At 32.8% G+C, this 17,587-nt stretch overlaps 1 protein-coding gene across 1 annotated transcript; it reads left to right on the top strand.

Annotated features, from left to right (window-relative positions):
- The first annotated feature begins 245 nt into the window (after window positions 1–245).
- Window positions 246–16,106, top strand: LOC143255604 (uncharacterized). Its single transcript, XM_076511492.1, has 3 exons — window positions 246–789; window positions 2,661–2,718; window positions 10,752–16,106. Exons 1-3 carry the CDS (start codon window positions 433–435, stop codon window positions 11,108–11,110), a joined length of 774 nt encoding a protein of 257 aa, XP_076367607.1. The 5' UTR covers window positions 246–432; the 3' UTR covers window positions 11,111–16,106.
- Window positions 16,107–17,587: the final 1,481 nt, after the last annotated feature.

The following is a 17,587-nucleotide window of genomic DNA, read 5'->3' as shown; positions in this document are numbered from 1 at the left end:
AGTTCACTACACGTATTATTCCTCGGTCGACTGAAATGCCATTACGCGCTTGAATACTGTCGGACATGCTCAGCATTTCAGGACATAACTTCGATTACTTTGTTGCATTTACGAGAGAATGATTATAATGTTTTTTATCCTAAACCTATGGGCAGGTGTTTTTATGCTTTCTTATTATGCCACAATTCTTTGAAATTACATAAATTACTTTATAATTGAAATGTTGTGCAACTCGATTTTTATTTTAAGGGCAGAAACGTAATGCATATATGGTCCCTAGTATGTAGTCACGTACGTAAAAGCAAGGTAAAACAAAGATGAAATGGGAAGACTAAATCACTCTCAGTGAGACAACCAAGAAACAACTCTGTAAAACCTCGGAATCTGACCACACACCAGAATTTAACATTTTCGGCATTTTATAAATTCAAAATGGTAACATTCTACATTTTGGTCCTAAGTTTATTGAGTTCTTTTGACTTTTCAAGAGGTCAGTTTTCTCCTCACGTGTTTGAAACGATTATCTCTAGCTACGCAGCTTCCAAGTACAGACAGAATAAAATACTGGACGTCGTCCCTGCCGAGGTGGTTTCCTCCCTTACCGTCTACCAGTGCCTCGCTTTGTGTTTACAAGAACACAGGAAATGGGCCCGTTGTCGATCTTTCAATTATGGTAACCAAACCTGCTTTCTCATTGATACTTATCTATGTGAAAAGGGTAGAAAAAACAACCTTGCAGAGAAACTGGGTTATAGCTATTACGATGTCTTACAGCGTCGTGGAGAAGAGGTAAAAAAATCATTGGTTTTCTACAACTGATATTGTTACTTTATCTCAAATTAAGTTTCATTTGTTAATCTACAAATTTCCATTAGGGATATAGTCACATAATTATGTACCTTGTCTAGTAACTTTTGTTTATGATTTAGTTTTCTTTCGTGATCGTCAAACTCTCTTTCTTTTCGACTGAGGTTTGATTATTGAAATAATACAGCCTTCATGAAAAATCTCTTTGAAGATATAGTTATATAACATATGTTAATAAGCAACTATATTTTTTTTTAGGTTGGTTGAAATAATAACATGCAACCTCATTTTTTTTTTTTTAAATGGTAGTGAAGTCCAATGAGGTGAGTCGTAAAAGTTGCCCAAACACTATGAACTTCAGATGTAACGTACAAATTGCATATACGGTGTAAAGTTGGCGTGTCATCACAATCATCTTGGCTAAAGCCAACATAATACATATATTTATGTTTAAAAATTAAACAATTTGGACGTCAACTATAGTTGTAACAAGCGCATATCAAATGAGTTCTATTTCGTATTTTATATTTAAAGGGCTCCTCAGTGGTTCATCGATAAGTCTGGAGGTTCACACCTCTAAAACCAGTGGCATATGTAGGTAGAAGGTAGAGGAGGCTCAGCCCCAAAGCCCATGGTCTTAATATTTTTTGTGGTCCCACTGATAATTTTATCTTATGTAAAATTACATGGGATGTAGGGCCCCTAAAAAATTATTAGTCGCTGAATCCACACAACCTTAAATTCGCCACTGCTAAAAACAAGGTTTCAATGCTGGTATTGGGTACAGCGCAGATAGCACATTATGTAGCTTTGTGTTTTTAATAACAAACAAATAAACATACTTAAAAGATGTAATTTTTGGGAAGATACAGAGGGACGTGTGACTGGCTAGTCATCACCACCCATCGACAACTCGTGGGCTACTCTTTTACCAACGAATAGTGGGATTGGCCGTCACATTATAATGCCAACACGGCTGAAAGGGCGAGTATGTTTGGTGTGACGGAGATTTGATCTCGCGACCGTCGGATTACCGATCAAGTGTTTTAATCACCTGGCCACGACAGGCTTAGCGTTATGAATCAATAATATACGTCATAATTGCTTTGCTGAACATTATCCACATTAAAAAGCAATGCCACATTTTAACAACAGATGCTGTCACATACTGAAATTAAAGTAATGTTTCTTAAAGTTTTGTTACCAATTATTCTACAGAAAAATACTTTATTAAATAAACTGTAATTAATAACTTAAAACCATTAATCGCACTAAAGGGCTTTGATTTAATATTAAATTATGTTTTTTATTACATATGTGATTATAGATTTATTTATTACAAGAAACAAAATATGCTGGACCATATAAAAATAAACATTCCATATTCTTAATGTTATTAATTTTTGACAAAGGGTCAAATTTCAGTTAATGGTAAGTGTATCGGACACAGCAACTAAAGATCTCAAGTTACAGACATGGTGCCATCAAAAGCGCTTTGTACTTTTGGCTGAAGGTGCGTTGTATGTTTGGTTTGAATTCCGCGCATAACTGTACGAGGACTATCTGCGGTAGCTGTCCCTAATTTAGCAGGAAATACTAGAGAAAGAGCAGCTGATCATCACCACCCACAGCCAACGTTTAGCCTACTCTTTTGCCAGCGGTATAACGACGCCACTACTGAAACGGCGGGCATGTTTGGTGTAACGGAGATTCAAACCCGTGAACCTCAGATTACGAGTCAAGTGCCCCTAACAATTTTTGTTTATATAAATCTGTAGTATACACAACGGAAATGATCGGTAGAATACACATATTATGATATTAAAACAATTATTTATTATTTTAATGTATAGATGGAGCACATTAATTCGAAGTCCTGCAGGAAATTTGGGAAATGCTCATCTTACTGTCGTAAGTATTTGAAGTACTTAAAATTATGTTAAGATTAGATTTACAATATATAGATATTGTAGTACCAAAGTTACTATGCATGCACATGGGACAGTTCATAGGAGACTTTTTGTGAATACTATTAAGCAGTTCACGAAACTCAAGGTTAAGTTAGTGAAACGGTATTTAAAACTCAAACACAACTCAACTTGTGATAGACCAAGACCAAGATATTTCCCGGAAGAAAACTGCCGTGATGAGAAGTGAAAATGTTCTGTGTCTCACAGTAATTATGTCGAATCTAGTCACCACTAAACTGTAAAAACACATTCATTCCAAACATCAGTGAATGTGCAATCTACAAAGCTGCTTATGGAACAAGGTACATATACAAGTAGCTACTGTGAGTGAGTACAACTAACGTACATGCACACGAGATCTTCCACCATTATCTAATGGTTATAAAAATAGAGCAGAGGAAGGAACAAAACTACAAAAAACACCTGACAAAAGTAAATGACATTAAGAAAGACACTTTACAAACAGTGACCAAGTATTCTAGTCTCCAATGTTGCACAAACCTTCCGTTCATAGCTCAAACATGCCTTCTATCATAAAATAAAATGAATTCAAATGGATGAGTAAAATCAATCTGATATCATAAACAAGTCAAGAATTATATACATGTAGCAGGGGCACCGCTAATTACCAAATAAAATCCGGATTTGGACTCCAAGAAGCAGCCACTACGTGAAATAATTAAAAACTTAAGTATAATGCAATAAATTATAATTTATTTAAGATAGATTTGAGGCAGCGTCAAATACATCTAAGGAATAGGCCCGGTAATACCCTTGTCATATAGCTAACACACAAACACGTTTAAAAAACTACAAATAAATATAGTTATCGCAAACTTTATGGATAATAACTATTTTGTTTATAAAAAGTATCTGCAAAGTTCCGAAATTGTTTGGTTATACAAATCAAACATACTTTCAAATCAAAACTTCTCATAAACAGTAGAAACACTTTGCTTTCTTTAATTTCACTGACTGATGAGTCGCATGATCTAAAAATACAGGTGCTGGCCAAAATCTTACGGGCAATGAACATAAAGGAAAAATATACATTTTGCGTTGTTAGACTCAACCACTTATTTGAGTAGAGCTTCGAAAGATGAAAACAAGAAAAGGGAAAATAAAAATAAAAAACTTTTTTAGCATTTAATATGGAAAATGTGAACACTATGAAATTAGCCTAAATACTAGGTGGTCAAAAGTTTAAGACCATACTGAAACGAAGCGTTAATCGGTAAACACGTAACGAAATTTAGTCATTTGTGTTCAAGCATTAGCGTTGTCAACATCTCCCACTGACCTCTCCTGTGTTACATTGGCTAAAAACATGGCAAAGGCTAAAAAGTTGACAGAGTTTGAACGTGACAGAATTGTCGAGCTACAAAAGCAAGGTCTCTCTCAACGTGCCATCGCTGGTGAGATTGGGCGGAGTAAAACTGCTGTTGCAAATTTTTTAAAAGACCCTGAGGGATATGGAAAGAGAATTTCAAGGGGTCGGCCCAAGAAAATGTCGCCAGCATTGAGCAGGAGGATTCGACGGGTTGTCCGGCAAGACACTAGCCGATCGTCGAACCAGATTAAGACCCTGATTAAGCCAGATTAAGAATGCAACTCAAGAACAATAAGACGGCATCTACGAGAAAAAAGCTTTAAAATCCGTAAACGTCTTCAAAAACCACGTCTCCTTCCACACCATGAAACAGCTCGGTTAAATTTTGCTGAGAAGCAACAAACATGGGACGTAGAAAAATGGACAAAGGTTTTGTTCTCTGATGAGAAACAAAATGAACCTGGATGGTCCAGGTGGCTTTCAACGTTACTGGCACGATAAGGATATCCCACCGGAGACAATTTCTACATGACACAGTAGAGGAGGTTCCATCATGATCTGGATGCTTTTTCCTTCAATGGAACAATGGAGCTTCAGGTTGTACAGGTGCGTCAAACAGCAGCTGGCTACATTGGCATGTTGGAGAGAGCATTCTTATTGACTGAAGGACCTCGCTTGTGTGGAAATGACTAGATTTTTCAGCAGGACAACGCTGCGATCCACAGTGCTCGCAGGACAAAGGACTTTTTCATGGCGAATAAAGTGATTCTTTTGGACAATCCAGCGTGTTTGCCCGAACTGAACCCCACTGAAGATGTTTGGGGGTGGATGGCAAGGTCTATAGAAATGGACGTCAGTTTCAAACAGTGCATGATCTGCTAGCCTTCTGCAAACGCTTATATCGACCATGCCAAAGCGAATGTTTGCAGTTATTCGCAATGATGGTCATGCAACTCACTACTGAGATCTCTTGGTGGGCATTTCCTACCCTGTTTAGGAATTCTTTTTAGTATGGTCTTAAACTTTTAACCATCTAGTATTTAGACTAGTTTCATAGTGTTTACATTTTCCTATTAAATGCTAAAAAGGTTTTTCATTTTTATTTTCCATTTTCTTATTTTCATCTGTCGAAGCTGTTCTCAAATAAGTAGTTGAGTCTAACAACGCAAAATGTACATTTTTTCTTTATGTTCATTGGCCTTAAGATATTGTCCAGCAGTGTATTTCAGGCTCCTCAGCTTCAAGACATTCCTTTACTAACACCTGTGAAAACAATGATCCATTATGTTTTTTATCTGGTGTGTTGTACATTTTCAGATCGTTGAGGTGTTTTTCCCAGTGAGAAATCACATGCTTACAAATTTTCCAGTTGAGAAACAAACTGTATATATAATTTTATCTTATTTTATAAAACAGAGATTACAACACTTTGACCCTGAAGAAGAAAGATCAGCCTTTTCTAAAGCGCTTGAACTATAAGGTTTTGTATTTTTGAATCTAGAAAATGCACGTTGAGTACAAATAAGGCATTGTTCTTTGCATTCATTTAAACAATGGTCTGTTGGTGTAAATCAAAGAACAAATCTGAGAAGATCGCCATCTGTAACAGGTTCTTGAAATCAGGTGTTTAATAAGTGTCTTTCAACTACAGCTACATTGAGTTCAAAGCTCCAAGCAACAGTAGTGCCTCCTTTGTCAGCAAGTTTTATCGCAATGTCAAATATTGATTTTAAGTTAAAGTTGACGTGATATTTTTCTACTTAGATAGGTTGTCTGATGTTGATGAAATAGAGTAGTTGATATTCTTTCTTTATTGACCATAAGTTAAAATGAAGTAATAATTTGCCATCCATTTGCTTTATTTCATATTAGTCGAACCAACAAGTTTCTTCTATTTTAAATCGCAGGAATTGTTTGAGAATCAGACTTTTGTATCCGAAAAGGTTTCATCACTTTAAGTGCATCAGGTACTGTCTTGTTGAAATGAGCCTGCAGAAAAATCAATCTGAAGAATTGTTCAACGTTTTCATTCAGCATAAATTGAACAGTTTACTTTTAGTTGGAACAAAACTAAATCCTTTTGATGAAACACCAGTCACGTAGATGTCTGATGAAATGATGTTGCGTATGTAATATTCTTTAACTGTAAAATTAGGCTGAAGATTTGATATGAATTTCAAAGCTACATAAGGTCTATTTGTGCTAATCTTCACTAATTTATTAGGAAGGCAACTAGTCGATATCACTCGCCTTCAACTCTTGGGCTACTCTTTAACTAACGAATAATGGAATCAATCTTCACATTATGTCGCTCTCACGAATGATAAGATGTGCATGTTCTGTGACGTGATTCGAACAAGCGATTCACAGATTGCGAGTCCAGCACCCTAATCACCAAGCTATCTCAAGCCTATGTGAATGAAGCTTAAAGCATGAAGTTATCTGCATTTGGTGTTTTTAAGTTCTTTATAAAATTCAGCATAAAAAGTTGAATGATATCATGAATCTGTCTAGCGACTTCTTACGTATATATCTCGTATAATGTATGGCTGTGATATATCAGTTTTGGGGTTATTTCGACAGAAAATAAAAATTTGAGAATTCTTTATATCTCTGGGATCTACAAAGAGTATGTTTGTATTAAATCCCACATAACTTGATCGATATGTGGTTAATTAATTGATCGAAACCTCTGAAAGTATGAATTTATTCAACTTTTTGATTCCCACTAACATTGCCCCAAAATTGGTACATTCCACATTTTTGTATGTGTTTGTATTGAAATCGTAAAAAAGTATCTTTGCATCAAATCCCATATAAATTTGTCGACATACAGCTAAGTAATTCGTGTTTAAAAACTAAAATTATGCATTTTGTGAATATTTACCTTCTATAATTACTGAAGTTTGACAAGTCTACCATTTTTGTTTGTCAATGTATTCTGCCTGTAGAAATGTATCTGTATACCAAATTTTTTGTAAATTTGTCAAAATATAGCGGAGTAATTGACCAATAATCTGATAATTATGGTTTTGTGTGAAGTCTGACACCATAAAATGACTCAAAATGGACAAATCTAATTTTTTGTATGTCAATTATTTAGGCGCATGAAAATTTATATTTGTGCCAATTTTCATTATGGTTACTGCAAATGTGACCGCACAAGAGCCCAAAATATACACTTTTGAGTTATTTGACTTTGTCCTAACAAAATTCTCAAAAAGGCCGAAAACAAAAAGAAAAAAGAAAATGAAGATCGCGGTTGACTGAAATGTTTTTGGAAGAAGAAACAGAAAGAAAGAAAAATAAGAAACAAGAGAAATATAAATATGCAATCACAACTTTGGGAATTTTAAAAATTAATTAACTCTTAGGTTGTCTAGGAATAAATGTCATTTTTGAACTACTAAGTTTGAAAAAATATAAACCAGTGTTGTAAAACATACTTTAATTGAAGTGAGCATCATTTGCTTCAACACGTTTTGCCAACGTATAACGATGCTGTTTATACCCCTGATGTAGAAATCAGAGTTTCTACAGTTTGAATGCTTCTTCCGCAGCTCTCTGATTTTGAAAATGTTTATTGTTTAAAGAGTTGCCAAAGTGCTTGAAAAAAGAAATATGTTGAAGAAAGGTTTGGGGAATAAGATGGATGAGTCAGAACCTCGATTCCCAAAGCGTTCAATTTTTGGAGCGTCATTCTTGACAGGTTTCATAACGCCGATGTTCTTGATCGTTAGTCAGCTCATGCAGAATCCATCCACTTATCCAACTTTTTCGTTTTTCCAATCATACTCAGGTGGTTGGCAATGCTTGATTTGCTTGTGCCTTACTTTTCTTCAAGTACAACTAACGTACTGTTGTGCGAGGGTCTGTCTCAACTGCTTCCCTTAATGTGCTTCCATCTAAGAATGGCTTCTTTCTACGACCTTTGTGGTCTTCAAGATGTTCATCTCCATATCGAAACCTTTGGAACCAATACTGAGCTGTCTGGTTGATGTTCCCATAACTTTTCGTCCAAATTTGAAATCGTAGAGGAAAAATCAGACAAGAAGGTTTCTTAATTGTAAGCGATAAACATTAAATTAAACCAACCAAACAAAAATAAGTTACTCAATATTCAGCTTCTAAATGTCATCATGAGAATTTTGACATTTATTTCTGGACAATCTAATATTTCAATGATACATGATACATTCATATGTTGAACTACCCACCATAAACGTTTTGTCAGTATTATCTGCAGGCAGTTCCTTGTTTGTTATACATTGTTAGCAGAAGACCAGCCTACACTATTGTTGCTTTGTACTTCTGATAAGGCCGTTCAGTTTTAATGTCACTGAAATCTGTATCTACAAGTAATGCAATACCTTTACTAGTGCTTCGAACAATGTTTGCTTCAAGGACTGTGTCAATGCAAAGCATATATGAGACTCAGACAATGCATAAAAATATGCTATAAAATTTCAAAATGTGTTAATTAGACTAAAGCAAAATAGTTTTACATATTTTAAGAAAGCTTTTTCAGTTGGAAGTAGAATTCCAATCAGTAAAATTACATAGAAACAATCAATGGCTAATCCAGAAATTACAGAATTATCAGATTAAAAAGTGTAGAGTAACCAAATCTCTCTGGTGGAGGTTTAGAAAGAAAAAAGTAGGCCACAAAACAAAGGGTGTTGCAGTTTCAACGTAACAGAGGTTAATGCCACGAATTAAAGATAAAAACCTTTAGGAAATGAAAACAGCTCCATTAAGTATGAAGAAAAAGGAAATTAAACTATTATCAGTGTGGAAATATGGACATTACATCTGAAACTGTGATCAACAAATCAATGATAATAAATTAAGCAGAAAGTCACGTGATGATGAGGATACTTCACCTACTCCAGTTAAGAAAAGTTTTACAATCAGAGGTTGAGCTTCCAAAGCAGTCAAGGACAGAAGTACAATGTTACATAAGAAAATCAGTCCTCAATCATCTACCTGAAAAGAATTTCTCAACTGAAAATGCAACAAACATAGATAAATGGCAAGAAATCATCCTATTTTTACGCATTAAGCTGTGGAAAAGAAAATCACCAAAATAATTCGTGACTGAGCAGTTTATGGGAAGTAAATAAGTAAAGAAAGAAGAGTTTGGTTATTCTTTGTTTCATACATTTAATTCACGATTTAATTATGGTAATGGCTATATATATATGACTATTAGTGTTGTTATTTGTCAAGTATTACCTTCTTTTTAATTATGGAAATATGAGTTTAAGGTACCATTGTTGTTGTTGTTTTTTTTGTAACAGGATTGTTCGAAAGGGATCTAGAATCCAGGAAAAAGTAGTTTTTTTAATTTAGACATTTGAACTGTAGTTTTGCTGTATCTAGGTTTGACGACATACAATGTTTTAAGACAATTTCATAAGTATAAAACATGACTTAAATTAGACAGATTATGGCTGATTTTTGGGATAGTTAGTAACACAAAATTTGAAATGTGACGTTATTATTTGATTGAGTTCAGTAGTCAGTTAGTTAGATCTGTTTTGGAATGTAAAGTTTGTTCCTTGATTTATTTGTTTGGTAATCTGCACTAGCCATCCCTAATTTTGAAGTGATAGACTAGAAGAAAGGTAGGTAATTAACATTGCCTAGTGCCAACTCTTGAGCTGCAGTTGTGAGACTAAATAGTGCAATTTACTTGCTCTATAGTAATGCATCTACGGCCCCAAAGTACTGGCTTCAATTTGCTTTCGGTAATAACGGAACACGAACTCCAAAATATAACTCATCAGATATGTAAGCTAACCGTTGAGTCATGCGCAGCCAATTATAAGAGGTATGTCATATGATAGAACAACAATAAAAAACAATAAAGTGATATTGTTGTATTTAATACCTGCTATGAACTTAGTTAGTTCTATGAGCGAACGTTATGGAGCTTTTTATTAGAGCTTTTAGTCGAGGAAAAAAATACTTTTGTCGTCATAAACTTAACTGTATTTTCGAATTATTCTTTTTATTTAATAATTCAGATAAAACCACCAAACAAGAAAATATTTATAACATTGCGATCAATAATGGCCAGATAATCATAAAATAGAAAATGATAATGATTATAGTAAATTGGTTTAAGAAAATACGTAAAAATAGATAAATAAATGAATATATATATATAAAAACAGAGATATATATTTCAAATTTATTTTAAAATTCACTAAAGCCGATGACAAAATAAAGAGGCATGTGCTTAAAATTAAATTATTTTTTCAATAAACAAAGAATTCGGAATATTGACGTTCCTCTTCAACCACCAACGATCCAATTTTTCAATTTTTGGATTTAACATTAATTTCTGTTACAATGAAATATCTAATCGAAACTTACGACAACTCGCTGATGGCTGAAGACAAACTTTAATGCCGCAAAATCTTTATCTATTAAAATAAAAATTTCATGTTATGCGCATGACTTTTTTTGTCTTTATACTATATTCGTATATTTTGTGGAAATTAATTTGGTAAAATGGTTTGGAAACGATTTACTGATCAATATATGTCGTGTGACTGATTTTCGTTTTCAAATATTTTCATGATATGATATTTATTTCACCTTAAAATGATCACTAATTTAAATTTCCTAAATTTTAGCCAAATACAAAGTCTTTAGCAATCTTAAGAAATTTGATGAAGCACAAGAAACATGCGAAGCAGAAGGAGGTGCTTTGGCAATGCCTCGAAGTCACAAACACCACCAGGAACTTCTAGAGTTGCTAAATTCTCACAAAAAGGAACGTTATTGGATTGGTCTGCGTCGTCAGAATAATATTACAGTCTATATCGATGGAAGTGCTCTTGATGAAAGCCTGCAACTCTGGGGAGAAGATCAACCAAATAACAGTGGTGGTATTCAGTACTGTGTGGAGATGCTAAAAGAAATGGGCTACAAATGGAATGATTTTCACTGTGACAACCTGGCAGCTTTTATTTGTCAGTATATCATCATATAAATTTCTCTTATTCAACACTTTCGCACCCTGCTTAAAAAGTTAATTTCAAAAATAACATTTAGATAATGTTTACACTAATCACAAAAGCAAGATATCTCAATACTTTTTTTTAATATTATAAAACTTTTAACCGAAAAAAACAACTGTCCAAAGTTGTTTGGTCTACCACAAAAAGTAATATTTCTTCAGCCAACATGCCTTGGTTACTCAATACATACAGTAATTTTCCGAGTATACTGGGCATAAATCTAAATGTAGTTCTTTTATTTTTATAGACAGTCCAAACCTCTTTTTCCAACAAGTTTTGTGAATGATGATGCATACTTACTAGAATCGTTGCGTTTCGACAATTGTGTTATTAATACTCTTTGTTTTTGAAATATAAATAAGAATTATCTCCAATTTTCATGCATTTGAAGCATCCATAAGTACGATTTTTTACATTAAATGATCAAAAAGCTATTCCTTTTAAATTTTAAGACTTATTTAAATGCACACTTAGAAATTTTTGGAAGTGCAAAACTAATCATCGCTACATTACGTTTGATATTTAAAACTAGAAATTGGTTTCGATGAAATCTACAAATTCTGAGCCTGAATCACTGTTTATGATTAGTTGACGCTACTTCTCCACCGGCTGTTAATGATTTGGGGAAGTTTATTTGCCGGCCTCAACTAAAATATAACAAACATTAAAGGGAACACACTTTTACGAATAATTTAACACTTTAACAATGTTTATTTGTCGGTCGTGATTGCGAAAGAGCAAACAATACAGAGAACGATAAATTAGATATACGCACATTCAAACATTATTATCTTCAAAGGGTTACTTTGACCGCAGTATTACCAACTTCTAAGTACATATTATTTATGGTGATAAAGCAACTTTAACTCTTTGTTCATAAAGATTAGATATCATATTATATTCGGAAATATACATTGTTAGAATTATTGAACCAGTCCTCCCTGTGGGACAGCTGTAAGTCTCCGGACTTAATACGCTAAAATTCGGTGTTCTATTCTCTATGGTGGACATAGGAAATAGCCCAATGTGGCTCTGCTCTGAAACACACACATTCTTCAACCACTCTGAACAATATAAAAATCTATCAATCATTTGATATTTATTGACGTGTATGTCATTTCTGTGCTTTATTAATCTTTAGATTTGTTATCTAACGTTTAAAATCATTATTGCTTTATAAATATTGGAAAAGTTTTTTATTCTTATGGATAATAGTTTCTAATTTTTCCCATACAATCACACGAATCACTTCAGTTTTGCAATATACATGTATTTTATACATACATTTCTTAACAGGATACTTTGAATATAACGTTATTACAAAAAGTATATTGCTTACATTATGACGAGCGATTTATTGTAGCGTGTAATAAAAGAAGCAAAACCCAGAGACTGTAAATGTTTGTTTGTAGAATTTTGCTATTTGAGAGCTATCTGTGCTAGCCATCCATAATTTTAAAGTGATATGCTAGAAGTAAAGCAGCTAGTCAATATCACCCTCTCCAGATTTGGGCTACTCTTTTACCAAACGAATAGTAGTGTTGACCACTATCCGCAGATTGTGAGTCAAGTGCTTTAACAACTTTCATTATGTGTATTTTTAAAATTTTTCTCTGGTCATTAAGATTAAAATAGATTGGTTCCAAGGAATCCCATTCCTCGTAAAAGTCTGAACATGGGCAAAACTAAGGACAAGCAAAGCCACATCATACTATCTGCTGTGTCCACCAAGGGAAGTGAGCCCTTGAATTTAGCATCGTAAATCTGGATACTTACCATGATTCAAGAGAGGGACGGCATCTTGTACATGTGAACTGTAGTTGTTATATAGGCATTACGAATGTATGATGGTGTTGTCCTTTATTCACCATAAGTAAATTAATATTAAAATGTAACTAAAGTACTGTTACATATATATATATATACGTATATACTATAACTTACATAAATACAGATATTATACTTATATTTTGACTTATTTTAAATCCGAATAGTATTTCATAATGTAACCTCCATAAACCAACGACTTAACCATCGTGTACTGAAAAAAATCACTACATTTGATTCCAGATATAAAAAACCTGTTTTGCATGTTCATCAGGATTAAACAACGGAGACTTATCATTGTATTATTGAATTAATTACATTTATTCACGGTTTATGATATGAAAAAAGGGGAAGGATATATGTTAACTTTAAACTCTCACATCTATCTTCTTTGTTTCACGTCAGGAACTTCTGATTCTGCTCAGGTTAAAGTAATTGTGACATAATGATAGTCTATAAATCTGTCTTAGTTTGAAGTTTTTCTTTATATAGTATTTTAATATTTAATACATATGTAAAATTCATACTCTCAAACTGACTTATCGTATTTTGAAATACATTGAAACAAGTGCCTCCTCCCCAGAGACTCAATGACAAATCTAAAGATTTTACAGAAAAAATTTGGTTTCGATACCCAAGATGGAAACAGCACAGATAGGACATTGGAATTTGTACAAAACAACAAACAAACAAATTAATACAGATATAAAAGTTTTTCTCCAGTTTTTATTTATTCTTTTATTCCAATTTTAACTTTTCTATGTGTAATAGATTCTAACTAGACAAGTGGCAAAACCATGCAGTCTCATTTACTGTAACAATCACTTGATAGTAACTCCTATGTTGCAATGCCCAAAATAGTGATGACCATATGCTAAGATTAAATATAACTACTGAAAGTAATTTTTTTGCTTTTTATCAGAACAACTCCTCATATCTTAGCGTCTTAATAAACTTAACTTTGAGAAAATAAGACTGTTTTTAAGTAACAAATGTTCGTTAATTAATGAATCCATTAAAAAGAACAAACATAAAAGCTTATTAAAACCAAAAAAATTTAACAAATTTACATGCAGTTTTTAAACGTTATGTTGGTTATATTTAATATTTTAGCCCTCAAAGCCAGTAAAATGTTAAGTACATTAATGAGATCGTGCAATATTATATTACCTAACAATATCTTTTCGATTAAGAATATTGCAAAGTTTTACGTTTTTTACTCTATTATTGGGATTTTATTACAAATACATTAATGTATAATTTAAATAAAGGCACATTTCTTAGAAATAATAAACTTGAAAATTTATTGTAGAGTTTTATCGTTTAAATTAATTTTTGTTTGATATTCAGAAAACTTAACCTGTTTAGATGTTGTTCTACTCCTAGCAACATTGAAAACTACAAAACCGGAAGTAGAAGTTGTTATATAAGATACTTATTAACTGATACATTAAGTATGAAATAAATGTACTGCAATCTTGAAAGATGACTTCTTAATTATTTAATAAAAATCTATAAACTACAATGTGAAAGTTAAGTATAAAGGTATTTTTTTTTACTTCCGTTTAAAATTAATTAAGTAAAATATAAGATATAATTAGTTTTGAAAAACACGTAATTAATGGAAAATGTGGAGAAAATCGTCTACATTTATGATGATACATCGATTGTTTACTGTGTCTTTTTTTTTTACATTATTCTGGTGAATATACGAGAAGTTTACCCTAAGTTAACGCAGAGTCGATCTTTGTTGAAATATATTACGCATATTTCAAAAGTTTAAGGTTCGTACTATGTTATCATGATTTTATTAGAAATACATTAACCATGTATTTTAATTGACAAAGGAATTAATTTCATAAAAGGAGAAAATTTAAAATTACGATTTAGTTCAAGAATAATTGTAATACTTTTACGATATCCAAAGGATATAATACGTTAAACATCAGATCATAACAGTTTCGTTTTATTAGTGTAAATTTAGTTTTGAAGTGAAATGTACAGCAGTTTATATTTAATCTCTGTAGCTAAGAGGAAATCTTATCCTTGTTAATTCTAGCTTTAGATAAGAAATACAACTCCATTTACCAATAAATGAATATGGTATGAATGGTATGATGTCTACCACTGTGTTAAAACATATTAGATCTTTCTAGCGAATGCCTTTACCACACCTTAGTGTTTTGTAAGAATCTGATATACAATGCAGAAGAAGAATGTTTTGAAACATCAAATATCTCTAAAATGTTTTAAATTTGTAGGTGCGTATAACTAACCTCATAACTAACACCATAATAAAGTTCGTGATATGTATAATCACATCATGAATTTATTTCTGCATTATGTCTACTTTCAAAGTTTCAAATAACACACGCAAGTTACTGTAATTTTTCGATTAATTTCTAATGACACATGACCAAGTTGAACGTTAAATACAGTTTAATAAGGAAAAAGTATCTTGTTCCAATAAACCCTAGCATCCAATACATAATGAATGTCATTAAAGGAGAAAATGTTCATAGTGTTATCTATATTTAAAAAATAAATCACTTTGAGCTTTAATTCACGACAAATTCAATTGTCTTCTTTTATTCTTTACATATATTTTCAAAACTTAAAACATGCTTACTACATACATGGTGAAGACATAACGAAAATGAATAACAGATTTTTGTAATACCATTTTTGAATGTTTAAATGTTCGGTGCTTTTGAACATGTTGAGTTTATATTCAAACTAAGGTACCGTTAGTATGGTAGTTAGCCAGTGAACTTGGACGCAATGTTCAGAATCTTTTGTTACGATTACTAATCACTCGTCATAATGATTAAAATGTGTTAAAATGGAAGAATATTCTTTTTAAATTAACTTGAAATGAAATATGGGTATTATAACATTTTGTACATTTCGTACAAGCTGAAATTTGTGAATATTGTAAAAAAGTACCCTTCCAAAATCCAGTTCAGTGCAGATGAAGTTTATCGCGAAATCGTGGTCGAAAAAAAGAGAAACTTGTTCGTTGTGTTGCTGAGAAATTAAAACTCCTGTGACCAGAAATACTACGACAACTCGAGCATTCAATGTTACTGTTTTTACTTTTAATACTTTGTACTATATTTTTATTACAGATACTATTTTGAATTGCTAGCTTAAAATATGTATGTACGAATAACCTAAATCTCCGCAGGTGGCCGAACTCTGTGAGATATTATTGGATTTACAGTAAAAAATGTAGTTTATAATGAAGCTACCCAACTGATGAAACAACGCACTTTAATCTTTTAAGTTGAAATGCATGAAAAGTATATTTAATTAGCTCTATTGACTGTCAAGTCGATTTTTAGTTTCGCTCGACGTACATACTTGCCCTAATGGTAAGTTACTTTTATCTATTAATAGAGTTTTATTACTTACATAAAAAAATACAAATCCATGATATGAAATGTACTTCAAATATTACATGATGTTTCAGTTGATAGAACGTATCATAACGTAATGTAGATACATTTCAATCAGTACCAATGGAGTTGTTAGTACTATGATTGTTGTTTTATTTCTTACTTTTTTATATAATATGATATTTACACAGATATTCAAATGATAAAAATAAACTGTAACATTTTTTGTTTCAAATAGAAAAATACTTTAACAGTTTTAATAAGCAATACCATACAACAAATATAGTGCATTAACACTACGAACTTCTCTTCAATTTAGAAGAGTTACAAAATTTCAATTTCACTTTACTTCTTGGAATTTCATTATCAATATTTGTCAGCTTCGTGCATTCTGATTGTTTTTCAATCTAGCTAAATAATAATAGGAACCATGTAAAAAATATACAGTATTAAGAACAAGATAAAAAAAGTAAAAGAGAATAAGAAAATATATCCCATCTTATCCGTGCCAACTCTGAAAATCGGTCAATTGGTTTGGTTTTTTGCACAAAGCTACTCGAGAGCTATCTGTGCTAGCCGTCCCTAATTTAGCAGTGTAAGATTAGAGGGAAGGCAGCTAGTCATCACCACTACCCACCGCCAACTCTTGGGCTACTCCTTTACCAACGAAAAGTGGGATTGACCGTCACATTATAACGCCCCCACGGCTGGGAGGGCGTGCATGTTTGGCGCGATGCGGGCGCGAACCCGCGACCCTCGGATTACGAGTCGCGCGCCTTACGCGCTTGGCCATGCCGGGCCATGTGAAAACACAAAGTTGAGCCGTTATATTTAAAGGTTTTAATATACAAACCATCAAGTCACGTAATAACAACATCAAATATATAGTATTAATGGAATTGATTATATTACAACTACATTTCAAAACTGTTTGACATTACTCACAGTGGCATGGGAAACCGGGGGCAGTACGTTACGTTTCAATTTATCCCAGTAAAAATGCATCAAAATTAAGAAACTTATTTTCAGGAAGATTAGAATGCGTAAAATGTAATCCAGGACTAAATGGTTTTTTAGGGTCTCAAGGCAAGCCCTATATCCCGACTGTAATGGGTGCCCCTGTGGTGAACATTCTCTTACTTCATTCGATCAAATAAACCTTGAGCTTGCCCAATTTCCATTTGTCCCTACAACTACGATCGCTTTTGTGTGGAGCACACAAAG

The sequence above is a fragment of the Tachypleus tridentatus genome, chromosome 7, assembly GCF_004210375.1.
Source record: "Tachypleus tridentatus isolate NWPU-2018 chromosome 7, ASM421037v1, whole genome shotgun sequence".
Taxonomy (NCBI): Eukaryota; Metazoa; Arthropoda; class Merostomata; order Xiphosura; family Limulidae; genus Tachypleus; species Tachypleus tridentatus.
This window is presented reverse-complemented; position numbering and strand designations above follow the sequence as displayed.

Coding starts and splice junctions, on each gene's coding strand:
- LOC143255604 (XM_076511492.1), top strand. CDS start 433: ATGGTAACATTCTACATTTTGGTCCTAAGTTTATTGAGTTCTTTTGAC. Junction 790..2,660: donor TACAGCGTCGTGGAGAAGAG/GTAAAAAAATCA, acceptor TTTAATGTATAG/ATGGAGCACATTAATTCGAA. Junction 2,719..10,751: donor GAAATGCTCATCTTACTGTC/GTAAGTATTTGA, acceptor CCTAAATTTTAG/CCAAATACAAAGTCTTTAGC.